This window comes from Myzus persicae, unplaced genomic scaffold (genome assembly GCF_001856785.1).
Source record: "Myzus persicae strain clone G006 unplaced genomic scaffold, MPER_G0061.0, whole genome shotgun sequence".
Taxonomy (NCBI): Eukaryota; Metazoa; Arthropoda; class Insecta; order Hemiptera; family Aphididae; genus Myzus; species Myzus persicae.
The window spans coordinates 208,020-222,012 of record NW_019103808.1 but is presented as its reverse complement, the minus strand read 5'-3'; the positions used below and the strand labels follow the sequence as shown (position 1 = coordinate 222,012).

Genomic DNA, 13,993 nt, shown 5'->3' with positions numbered 1-13,993 from the left:
TTCGTCGATAAAAATTACAATTTGTAATTAACGTGAGTGATAACAAATAAATAAAATATTAACATTATACAATAATAATAATATAGTAATAATAATATTGTAAATAATAGTAAATAATAATAAATAAATAATACAAAACAGTTCTGTAGTACAATGTTATAATATTATATGATACGCCTTAAGTATTAAAATCAAAAAATAATGGTAGATTTTCCACAGTGGAAATAGAAAAATACATCATACCCGATAATATATTATAATACTACGGTCATAGGTATTATATCAATAATAATATTGACTCTTTGGTAGCATTCGATTACTATTAATATATAATAGTAATCGATGCTGGGACTTAAATTTTTAATATTTTATTCCCCATGCCGAATTGATATAAGTAGAGTATACCGATTTTAATAATATTACGCATGCGCCAGATATATTATAATATATAATTAATATTTATACGGACAACGTTCGTAGACTCGGCAAAAATATAAATAATACAAACACGCATTTTCAAAATATAGTTAATAATAATATAATATTAAATAATGTATAATCATGTATATAAAAATATATATTTACTCATACGCATGTTAGCACTTAATAATTCCATGTAATCACATATATTTTATCTAGGTAACTAGTACTCGTAATCAATATAATAATAAAAAAAAAAAATAAGAAGAATATTAATAACAGTAAAATAATAATAATAAAGTAATATAATGTCAATATTAAAGGTGTAAAAATGGTTTTCGTCCTAACCAACATCCCACACGCTCGGGAAGGAGGTGGCAGAGTGAGCATGGGTATATTATAATTTCGAAGACATTATTATATTATTTTGAACATTATTTTATTGTGTACATATAATGTTCTGTTATTAAATAAACCGTAAGAAACTAACATAATATAATAATAATATTTCGATGTTTGAAAATCGGACTTATTTGGTGGGTGGGCGTGAAAAAAAAAAAAGAAAATACTCGGTAAACTGCTTAATATCAACATATACCGTGGTCGTAGAACTGATGACTTAAGTCGGGCGGTCCTCCGCCCCCGCCGGAAATCAAGTCTTTATTGTAGTCGTACAATTCGTCGACGCAAGACCCGTAAACATTACCGGCACCCCCGACGCACACGTTTGGATAGGGAACGGTGGCCATGGACGCGGCCGCCGTAGTGGACGGTCGGTGGTACACGCCGGCGGGTTGGTCGGCCACCGATACCACCGGAGCGTAACCGCAGCCGCCGTTGAACATGGTGTCTTTAAGTACCGGTGGGTCGACGGCCACGTGGCCGTGTTGGCGATAGGGGTCGTTCGCATAAGGTTCCACCGAGTACTGCTCTTGGAGCTGCTGCTGGTGCTGTGGTTGGTGCTGCTGGTGGTGGTGCTGCTGCTGCTGCTGCTGCTGGTGCTGTTGGTGCTGCCGAGGGTGCCTTTTGGCACAGGGGTGCGCCGAGAGCATCTTCATCAGTTCGTTCCTCTGCGTTTCCAGCTCCTGGATCTGCGACTTTAGGTCGTAGTTTTTCGTCTCCAACACGTTCGATTCCTGAGAACGTATACAAAAGTCGGTTAAAATAACATCGAGTCGAGTCAATAACAAAAATACACATATTAACATTTAAATTATAAATCCATTATAGTTGCACGCCGTGCGTTATATCCCTATACAATATCAAAATAATATAAAATATAACTGGAAAGCATTTTTCTATGAAAAAAATGTAGTTTTCCGTTACTAAAAATGTCATCTTTCACTTGGCAATGACGCAACGATTATGCATCATTAGAATATCGGTAATATTGTCAGCATTTATTTTTAATCGACGTGTATAAATTTGTCATATACCTTGCGGATTCTACAGATTCCATCAGCAAAGCATAACGCTGCAGTCGGGTTTTGCTATGTAATGGTATGTTTTGGTTATATGCGCGTAGAATATTAAAACCTAATAATTGGAGTAAGTTTATACATGGCGATTTACTGCTTTCAAAAAATCTCGATCGCTTTTAAGATTCGCTATCTAACGAAATAAAAATCAATGTGTGAAATATTTGACATTTCGGAAAGGTAGAGAAAAACGTATGTAGACAAATAGTTTTCACACGATTAACATTTATTTTTCTCAAGTACATGACGTATATGATGTATTTGTTGCTACGATTTCAGACGTGCATTTCAATTTCCTAGATTTCGATTTGTATTTAACTCGATGACAGACTACAGTGTAATATTATGTACGAACTATATACCGTATAGTCATACCTCCCGGTATATGGTATTGGGTTTTGAAGTTAAAATTTTAAAACCAACTGCGCGTTTTCTCCTAAGAAAGTGTCCGAGGCTCGAGCCGATCCAGACACGATTATTCGAGCACATCACATCCGGCAGCAATACTAATTTGAGAATATTATTACGTACCCGCTATAGTCCGATAAGCTCCGCAGTTTAAAGAATATTTGAAACAATAATAATAATTATATCCAACTACGTTTTGAAGGCTACGCGTCCAACGTGCACCTACAGCTGCAGCGGGAGTACATGTCTATTATATATAGGTGGACTGAATACAGTGAATTTCGAGACGTGCACAACGGACTCTTGACCTTGTCTGTACATATTATATTGTTTCAATCCTCAAAAGTGACCGACTCTTGTTCGGCACTGCGTTCGTCGTTCACATATTATACGTATAATATGGCGCAGGAGGTTGTTTTCAATTTCGTCAGAAATATAATTGCTCAACCCAAAACGGTTTGTCTATTATAGCCATTTATAGAGGAACGCACAAGGTAATAGGCGTATTTATAATATGCACTAAACGTTTTAGTAGATAAAATATATGATGTCGTTGTGATTTACACCGCCAGGGTCATATACACACGAATTGCTCATAGTTGAAGCTGCAGGAGGTGGTCAACATTTTTTTATATTAAAATAACAGGGCAGTAGCTAGTATGGTTTCGTTCGTCGAATAGACTTAAGAATTTTTAAGTTTTTAATCAACCAGCAAGTACCTACGTCAATACGCAGAACGATTTCAAACATGTTTTTTTTGTAAGTACCTACTCTTATCTAATATACTTGCCCTGAAGTAAAATATGTATGGTCTACTATAATACATAGTATGACTATAGGCACTAAGATGTTATGACAACAGCATTTATAATGCATTATATAAACACTCATTATAAAGTCGAAAACGTGTTGTGTATCATTAAAACATGTAATCGCAGTAAAATGGAATACTATTGTAAATAATATGTAGTGCATTCCAGTGTACGACCCAGTCAGAGTATATAGTGCGTATCGAAAGTTGATAAAATAACAATATTATGTATATTGTAGAAAATGTCAAATCTCGTTTATCGATTTAAAACATCTGATATTAAAATATTTTCATCGGACATTAGAGTCGTTACACAATAACATATTAATACCTATCTATTCTATTATTATTATGCTAAACTGGTTTAGTAAGTCAATGTGATTTTATTAGAGGTTTAATGAACTTCGATATTTGGTATAATACCAGTTTTATCAAGAGAACGTTTTTCCGAGAAAAAAAAACTATGTACATATTATCTCCTAGCCGCGAGGTCGTCAGATAACTCGAGACACATGGTGCGATGTTCTGACGTTCGTGGACTTTTTTAAATGAAAAAAAAAAATTACGTTTCGCGAGGGCCTATACACATAGGTACTGCACCGCCACAATCAAATATTGTTCCACGGCAAATAGATTTTCATACCGCGACCGCGGTTTGGGAATGAAAACAACGCAATTCAAACAAACCGACGACAAATATTTAAATTGCGATTGCAGGGGAAAACGTCGGTATATTATCTAGGAGTGTGTTTTTAGTGCGTCGTCGAATCGTGGTTCATGCGCGAGGTGACCGCCATGCGCCTTTTACCTATATCAAAACTCTCGGAATGGTTATGGGCATAATATGAGACGCGTATGGTATTAAACATACGGTATATAATATAGTATTATGTTTACCTTTATAGGTAGGTAGGTACTTCACAGAATATTTAAATACATTATATTATTATTATTATTATTTCTCTGAAACCCGAGCGGGAAGTGATTGTGTGGTAAAAAAAAATAATTGTTTTTAAAGTCAATACAGTCAATAATCCAGGGTCAGAGCACAGTTCTGCGAAGGGTCAAGTAAAAAAAAAAAAAATTAATGGTTAAAAAATGTACTCAAATCGAACGTTTGCAAACGCGACAAGTACGTCCGAGTCAGTCGCACGTACTCGCGTATATAGGTAAAAATCGGAGTACGATTAAATTGTAACCCACTTTCGCGCGTGCGGTGTCTTGTATACGCGTCACCGTCGGTGTAATACTATATATTTATAAACATATACGCACACACACGCACACACACACACACACACATACACATTACACATACACAAACAGAGTACACTCATATAATAATATGTGTGTGTAATGCCGTGCCTGGCGGACGTGCAAGGTTTTATTTTTTTTCCGACACGGTAGTCCAACGGTTTTCGGGACTGATCCAGATGAACGCCCGAAGTTTTCGGTGCACGTGCGATTCGCGTGTTAGGTGTTACGACGACGGCGACGACGGAGACGATAATACCCAATAATATTCATCCATATATAATTATACACATATTATTGTGTCTATATATACATACCACACGTATACAAAAACAGGGAATGCACTCTTAACTCATCGGTTACTATATTACTACATCACTCAGTGCCCTGTTCATATTTTTGAATTCTGTTTGCGAGACACGAAACTAAACTATTGGATTCTAGATTCCCATGACTTACAATATCGTCTAACTGTTGTATTTCGAGCACGAGCTACAACTTCACTTATTCTGCGTGGCCTATCGTGCGATGTATGGTACCTGTATAGGCTTGACTGCTGCAGGCATTCAAACGATGAAACGAGTCTGGGCCATTATTACTATTGTAATAATCAATAATCATATTTTTTATAGTTGATAACGGATCTATATATTATAGCAGGTAAGCACTTGTAATAAAATACTATTGTATATTTATTCGCCATAAAGTCAGTCGATTTGTCTTCTCCCCGTACTTAATAATGTAACGTACGGTTTCCGGCGACGATTCCTTTTCTTCTCAGCTCTCACACAGCGTCGATAATCGCAGGTAGGCACATACAACATTCATCATATATATCTAATATTATTATACGTTCATGTATATTTATATTTAATAACATACACGTGAATTCTAAGACCAGTTCCTCACCAAGCCCCCCCCCCCCCCCCCCCACAACAGAGACAGCTTTGAATGTACGTATATAGGAACGCCGTCAGNCCCCAAGCCCCCCCCCCCTCCTCCCACAGGTCGTATAGTTTCACGCGACAGATAACCACAAGTGTACAAAACACCATACGTACATAATTTATACCGAGCGCGCTGTATACCTATGTGTATACATATATTACAGCTGCAGCAATCGGAGGAGATTCTATTTCCGACCGAGTTTCTCTCGCTCTCTCTCTCTCTCTCGATTCAACGCGACACCCGTGTAGGCGTACAGCGCGTGTACGACATTATATACGCGACCGATACGCACTAGGATTTGTGACCGTAGGGCGACATAAATCCACACACACACACACAATACACAAATGCACACAAATACACTGCTCCAGTACAGATGCTGCTGCTGCTACTACTACTACCACCACTGTAGCACGACAACAACTACAACTACTTCTACTACTACTTACTACTACTATAATAATACCATATACAACAACAACTACTGCTGGCTGCCTGGCTACACGTGTGACAATAGACCTGGCGACGAGCCACGATCGTCACGACCCAACAGAGATTAGACGATACAGTAATAATACATATTATTGTTTATGCGTTTATTGTTTAGGTACTTATTATAATACTAATATAGTGTAGGTAAGGAGGTACAAGTACTCACTTGCATCAGATTCGTAGTCTTTTCGCGTTTTTTCAGCCGACACTTGGTCGCCGCTATTTTGTTGCGTTCCCGCCGCTTTCTTCTCCTCTCTTCGTCCTCGGCCGTTAGCTGAGCACACAAAAACAAAAAAACACCAATCGTTATCACAGTAATTAAAACGCAGACTAAACACACCTGTGGCATGCCACGCGTAACCTTATCACACGTTTACATGACGCGTGCACCCGAGGAGTCCGTTCATAATATAGTACATAGGAAACATATTATTATTATCATTTATTACATACCTACCTACATTGTAACAAGCACGAGAGAGAGTTATCGCGGTGAACTCAGCTTTATCGATAATTATTCGCAGTATATACAATGATGTTACTCAATAATATATAACCAGTACGGATTCTGCTAAGTGATGATCTGAGATTGGTAATTATTAGTTTAAACGTACAATGTCACACAGATAATACTATGTCCCTCGAGTTTTTTTGATTATAAAAAATATCACATGTTATAGGGTTTATTTTTTGAATAAAATAAAAGCATAAGTACATAGGAAGTTTCAAAATGAGGATGTTTCCATGTGTGAGATTTGCACAACCCCCCTCCCTATTCCAGTGGCCTGGGCACACCACATTTCGACACAGAGCAGACTCCCCTAACTATAATATTATCTTGACCCAGTATGCGTAAATAAGTGACTGATTGAATCTGAACGTCGTGATTATGATGATTCATGATTACATTCGAAATATTTCGATGGGCCCAGATAATGTAATTATATTGTAATATTATATGCGCTCACGCCAAAAGGATTATAAAACGGTTTTGAGGCCGCAATCCAAAATAAGTCACTGCAGCAGGCGCATGCGACTTGAATGCTAAACACAGACGAGCTCCATAATTATTTACTATTATTATTACTATTATCCATATCGTCGCACCGGCACACGCGTCAATCGCATTCTTCGGCTATATTTTATCGTAGGCGTACATTCGAAAGTGACGCGTTGTCGCAGCGTTATCATATCTATAAGAACGCGATTTGTACAGAGGAAAAAGGTCGATGGACGGGAAAAAAACACTATACAAAGACCGATATCGCACGCGTGCGCATTAATATAATATAGGTATACCGCAATCTGACTCGTGCGTATAGAACGAGACTATAATGTGATTAATGACACATTTTAGCACCGTGAACGAAAAAAATTATTATTTTTTATTTTTTTAGTTGAGTGAAGGTATTACAACTCGGTGCTCCTAAAAAGTGCTACCCGAACCGATTTCCATCACCCCCTTCTAACTATATAGCACCTCTTTTAATCACTAACCTAGAGTCCTAGCCTATAGGTGCTGAGCTAAATGTGATATATATATATATTTTATCATTATCACAGCATGTGGTAAGACCTTTTATAGACGTGTAATATTTATATTAGACGCTTACTCCTTCGCCATGGGATGATACATCATCTCCATCGTCGTCGTCGTAGTCGTCGTCGCCGTGAGACTCCTCGTCGGTCCGTCGTTTTTTCGCGTACCCACCTCCCGGCGACGAGGCTGCCAAACCAGCCGACGCCGTGGCCGCCACGATCATCGCACACGCACCGGAAGTGATCGTTCCGCCAGTCTCCACCGGACTTCCAACGGCGCAAGTCGATGTCGCGGTTGCTGTCACCGCGTTCCTCTGCTTGGACCGGATGGCCATCTTGAGTTCCTCCTTGATCTTCAGACTGGAACAGATGCCCTGCATCCTGGCCGTCGGCGACACGGGAGAACACGTCGACACGGGAGAACAAGTCGACACGGGAGAACAAGTCGACACAGGGGAACACGTCGACACGGGAGAACACGTCGAGCCGGACGAGTCTTCAGAGTTGGCGGAGAAGCTTTGGAATGGGTCCATCATGGATATGAGAGTATTGATCACATCAGGTGTGTTCGGAATCGTTGAACAGCCATCTGGTAGCGCAGCGACCGCGGTCTGACCGCCGATACCGATCCCGGTAACCGAGTAAGACATGATGACAGAGAAAATGGTAGTGAAATATGGTGCTTAATAACCTCACAATGTGTTTATAGATAGCGATGATAATAATATAGGTACGCCGGTAGTGCCTGATCTAGACAGAGGAGACACGTGTGCCTGATAATGATCCTGAAAAACAAAAACAAAAAATTTTTAATCCTCATAGACCAAAATATATGAATTATATAATATTTTATGTTAAATATGACTGTTTTTGTAGTGAACACTCAAAACTTTGAAATATATTAAATTATGATAACTAGAATACCCATACAATATGCACAATTTGTTGTCAAACTTTTCAAGGTCAAATGTCGACGAGATCGATTTTTTGTCCTAAAAATTACGATTTCAGTCATTTTGATGTAATTTATAAATATTATTCGTAGGGATTTTTGGCTTTCCTTTATTCTTGTTTATCATTAATTACTATAAACTAACATCATATGCAAATTGTTCTTGCAGAAGATAGATTAACGTACAGTATTAGGAAAATATATTACTTAATGTCTTAATGATTATCAATTTTACCTAGATTTTATTTATTAGCTTATCTAGCTTTAAATATTATTGCTCTACTAAACGCAGATAAATATATCCTTATAAATAAAGTTCGACAATCGAAATTGTTTTTCGTATACAATGCAATTTATAAAATTTAAATTGTACGCATCAATTATAGTGACCAATACTCAATGACGCAAAACATTCGTTACCTATACAGCAGAGACGCTTCTCTGGTTTTATATTTTTTTTCAACATAAATAATATGATTTTGAACTGATTTTCCAACCGATTTTCGAAACGCTTTGTTTATTGACATAGAAACACAAATCTACAATAAAAACAAAAAAAAAATTAAATTAAATCCCTAACAAAATATAGTATGCTGCTATAGATATTTTTCCACTGCACTAAACCCAAAAAAAAAATCAATAATTCCTCAATATTCCGTGCAGAGGAAAAATATCTAGTTTAGCGGATGCCACTCGATTATAATATTATATACGAACGAATTTTTTTTTTATGGAAACCCCACCTACGATCGGTTTAGTTTTCCTGTGTGTATTTTTACACACCAAACCAGCTATATAGTATTATGTATAATAAGTAATAGCAATATATTCTCTTCGTTAAATAGGCGTTTTGATTAAATATTCAAATTAGTAAGGTTTATTTTTTTATTCCGCCGTCATCGGTCAAAGACGGCCATCTCCATTCCTCCTCTTGCGACCAAAAAAAAAAAAAAAAACGAAAAAGAATAAATACCAAAAATTACATGAGTTCCATTTTTCGAGATCTATGGCTGAATCGCAATTTATTATTTCGTACCCCGAGCTTCGTAATAATATAAGAGCCGACTATATTTTTAATACTAGTTAATATATATGGCGTGTCAACGACAAACATATTACCATATACATGAATTATGTGAGATATTTGTCAAAAAATTTTATATTTTTTTAAATGGCTAATTTATTTTTATTGATGAAACACGACATTGCTACTCGGCCGCCTGCAATACACGAATATAATATTTAGCAGTATTATACGAGATATTATGACATTTTCATGTTATGTGAACCTCGTAGGTTTAAATACCCAGCAAGTTATTAAGTTTTAAATCGTAATATTTTACGACTTTTATGATTTTAACTATAATGTCCTGTGGTATTATATCATTTGATATTTCACGCATAAATACCAATACATAATAATAATATGTTTATATATTATTATTTACATAAAAAATAATAATATACAGTAAACAAAATACAAATCTTGAATTATGTTTTAATATACCTATATGTACAAATACTATGCATATCATATACCACCTATATTATACATTTTTACGTATACACTTTATTGCACTTAACGATACTATTTCACGACGAGTATTATGTAATTATACTTTCAACATTAACAATATGATGCTAAATTGCGAATATTTTATCAACTTGTGTTTTTCAACCGGTGAAAAATCAGTGAGATTGTAATATAGTTGTGTTGAATTAATGTACCCAGTACCTATATTATTAATATTATTTTTTTCATCAGATTAAACTCGATAAGTTTTCAAACGGCTATACGAATACCAGACTGCTGCACGCGTGCATTAAAAAAAAAATAATAATAATAATCTTACGATAAAATAAAATTTTAGTGGAGTGTGCATTAAATTATACGCGCATTATAAGGTATACAGCTATTTATGTTTGTATACATATTATAATATATATAATAATAATATACTTAAATACAACATTACATATACGTTAGTAATGGGCCTTATACGAGTAAAATAATAATATTTAATAAAAAGGTGTCTAAACAAGTATACGACATTGCCGTGACGCGTATGATGTATAGCCGTTTTAGGAACATAATAATAAAACGTATACCTAACCTTTTCGGTTGTCGGACTCGTCGAGTAGGCTTCAAGCTGCTATGGATAAATTATTGTGAAACACTCACAACATTAAACAGAGTGCATGAAAATGAAAATGTCCGTGTACCTATAAAGGTACTTAGAGCCGGAATTACGTGTACGACATTCATTTTCGCTACACAGGATACCACAGGTGGCCACGACGTGGAATGCGATCTTTGTCCAACATTGTGTGGAAGCTGCACGGACAATTAATGTCGCATGTAGTGTACTTAGTGATCTTGTTTTATCCTTATATATTTTTAAGTTTTTTTTACTTTTTTCAATGACAACATACAGTTTTCATTTCGTATTTCAAAGCAGAATATTTTTCCAAGTATTTCGATACATAAAAATCGAATTTAGGACAAGTAGTTGAGTTATAAGTATTTAAAGTTTGATGAGCGAAGTGGAGTGATTAAACTGCAAAATGTTGTTCCACTACTCCCCCCGTCATAACTTTAAATATTATACTTATAACTCATGAGCTTCTCTGATCCTCAATTCGGTTTTTTGTACAACGAAATACTGTGAATAATATTATGCTTTCGAAGATTAATTTAAAACTGTACGTTGTAATTAAAAAAAGTAAAAAAAAATATAAGGATAAAAAATACAATTTTTTTAGTAAAAACATTGCTTTGTAACGACTCGAGACTATATGTATTTAAAATATTTTCGAAAACATTAAAACTCTTTGTTAAATGAATCACCCGGTATACTGCAATATTATAGCTGCCAGTATAAAATATGTATAATTCTGCCATATCCGTACCCCCGGGTCAGAGTACATTTGGAAAAAAAAACGTGACGTATTGGATTTTAAAATAATAATTTTGCCTTTGCTCGAACTTCCTCGTACTTTTTACGTAGCATATATATTATAGTAATGCGTACGCTTTGGGCGCGGAAGAAAAAATATAAAATTTAAAAAAAAGTCATTTGTTATACAATTCTCGGAAATTATTATTTTTTTTTTGGACCCTCGTCGTTTCTCACGAACTTGGATGATGTATTGTTTTCCACCTTAAAAAATCCGTAGATCCACGATTAACGCCCACGCACCTCGCGAATACCCGACCGGAAGACGAGAGACGATCTAAAGAATATATATGTTACGGGCAAAGTGGAAAATTCGGGCAATGTATACAATGCCCGGGCATTGTACACAGTGGCCGGGCATTGTATACAATGTCCGAGGTATATTGGGCAATGTAAATTGTGAAGTATTTATATAAATAATCTGCATAATATATTTTGTTAGATGATCCTGATAAACTAATATGAACTTATATTCGCCATCTGATTGTGTTTGCATGTCGATCAAGTCAATTTGATAGCGAGAATTCATTTCAGAAGATATGATTGGTTTTACAACCAACCCTTTTTTAGTTGTACTTCCCTTCTTTTTATACGATTCACAATTATTTAAGTATAACATTATTACATCTCTAGTTATATTTTTGTACTTTTTATTAATCTCTTGTTCCATTCTATTTCTACCTCTATGTCCAATTTACAAATGAACTTCATGTATAATATCATATAACTGAACATTATGCACATAATATTTTATTGCATTACCTTTAAACACATTTAAAATTTAATTAATTTAAAAAAAATTGTAATACTCTTATATAAATAACCATATAAACGAGTATAATTAAATTAGTATATAATATCATTGATTAAGTAAAATAATATTATGCAGATTATTTGTATAAATAGTAAATACTTCACAATTTACATTGCCCAATATACCTCGGACATTGTATACAATGCCCGGTCACTGTGTACAATGCCCGGGCATTGTATACATTGCCCGAATTTTCCACTTTGCCCGTAACATATATATTATACGTAGTGGACGTAGCGCGTCGTCGTCGCAAAGTCGCCTGCAGTCGTCGCCGAGCGTTACTTTTTCTATTTTTTAATTTTTTTTTAGGATCAAAGCCAAGTTGCGTCAGTACGATATTGTACAACACGTATAGTGTTGTGGCCGTTGACAAACAACCGTAGATACTCAACAATATTTTCCTAGCGGTATTGAATTTCACGGTAAAGGTGACGGTTTTTATTTCGCATAAATTAAGTAGGTACCTAATGAATATGGATGCAGAACAATAAAAGATTAATAATTCACGAGATTCATAATTATTAGTATATTGTTATGAGTACCTACGGTTTAACATGATGCGAAATCTGTGATATATATTCATAAGCATAATATAATATGAGTATAATAATTGTTGTACACGTGACATACCTTTTATAATGAGTATTTTTTTTATATTTTTTTAAAAATATAAGTATATTTCTCGTATAATAAAATCATCGATATGTGACTGTTTTATATACGTTCTACGTTTTTTTTTTTATCATTATTACACATTTGAATATGTTGTCAGTTGTGCAAGACCGCAACAGTGCTTTTAACTTTCCAAACTGCAGTGTGTTGGTGTGTCCGTGCTATAAAACTGCATATTATGCATATTATATATAGGAACTATAATTTGATTTTTACGTTTCGACAATAATGTTTCGAGAGAGGAAAACTTGCAGTAAAAAAAACAAAAAAAAAATCTATTATCTACAGGTGTACAACTGTATGACGTGGGACTCGTATACTAAGGTGCACTCCGCATATAGCTATATTATTGTTCGTTTGTTGGGAATTCCAAAAACTAAAATATGAAATAAAACGCATAGAATTTCTACTGATATATTATTATAACTACTATAATATGTACGTCTGCGACATTAATAACGAGGTGTGGTAGGTACCAATCTATTTAGAATTCCGATCGGTTGTTTGTTTCTTTTATACGTGATATGCGAAAAGTATTAACTATATAAGCTAGCCACTAGGTAATCTCATTTGATATGTGTGAAATGTGAATGATAGACTGGACGTATTTAATATAATATTATTTTACGATTTAAATATAACTAACTTATTCATTCGAAATGCTTAGTATAAATGATATTAAATTCACGCCGAGCGTATATTATATTTATAGTACCCAACCAAGTCACTGAAAGCCATTTCTAGTGAGTCACCGGTAACCGTTCAACTTTATTATAATATATTTCCACGTAATTACATAGATATCGCAACCTGTGGATGATCGATGTTTACACGTATCAATCATAATATGAATTCGATCAAAAACAAAATATCGTTGTGTGTAGGTACACTGCTAGAGTAATTTTATAGTATACACAATAAGAATAATGGACCTATATTATTATGTATGTATATAAAAATAACTACTTTAGTTATTAAATATCGAAGAAAAAATATCCTGGGTATGGACTGTAGTGTTTGTAAAAATCGTATACAAGACAAATGATTTGGTATTCGCGATAAATTATTATAATACCATACACGTTTAACATTTTAACCGTTGACCTATTCGGCCGTGTTTACTCGTAACAAAACATAACGAACTTTATGATATATTGTAAAATACATATAATGGGTGTATCTTTGTATTAAATATTAATTCAGTATTTAAAATTATTAGCAATGTTATTTTGTACACAAACACGCACG

General features: G+C 34.8%; 1 protein-coding gene across 2 annotated transcripts in view; it reads right to left on the bottom strand.

The window, feature by feature from the left end:
• Nucleotides 1-313: 313 nt before the first annotated feature.
• Nucleotides 314-13,993, bottom strand: part of LOC111035348 (activating transcription factor 3-like) — a 33,219-nt gene continuing 19,539 nt past the window's right edge. The window contains exons 2-5 of one of the 2 annotated variants that reach the window (XM_022316932.1): nt 8,723-8,841; nt 7,425-8,135; nt 5,978-6,085; nt 314-1,556 (exon numbers count right to left, since the gene is read on the bottom strand). In XM_022316932.1, coding sequence (XP_022172624.1) covers nt 1,008-1,556; nt 5,978-6,085; nt 7,425-8,000 — 1,233 coding nt within the window. In that variant the 5' untranslated portion in view covers nt 8,001-8,135; nt 8,723-8,841 and the 3' untranslated portion in view covers nt 314-1,007. The remainder of the gene's footprint in view (nt 1,557-5,977; nt 6,086-7,424; nt 8,136-8,722; nt 8,842-13,993) is intronic. The other variant, XM_022316931.1, reaches the window with a different exon arrangement.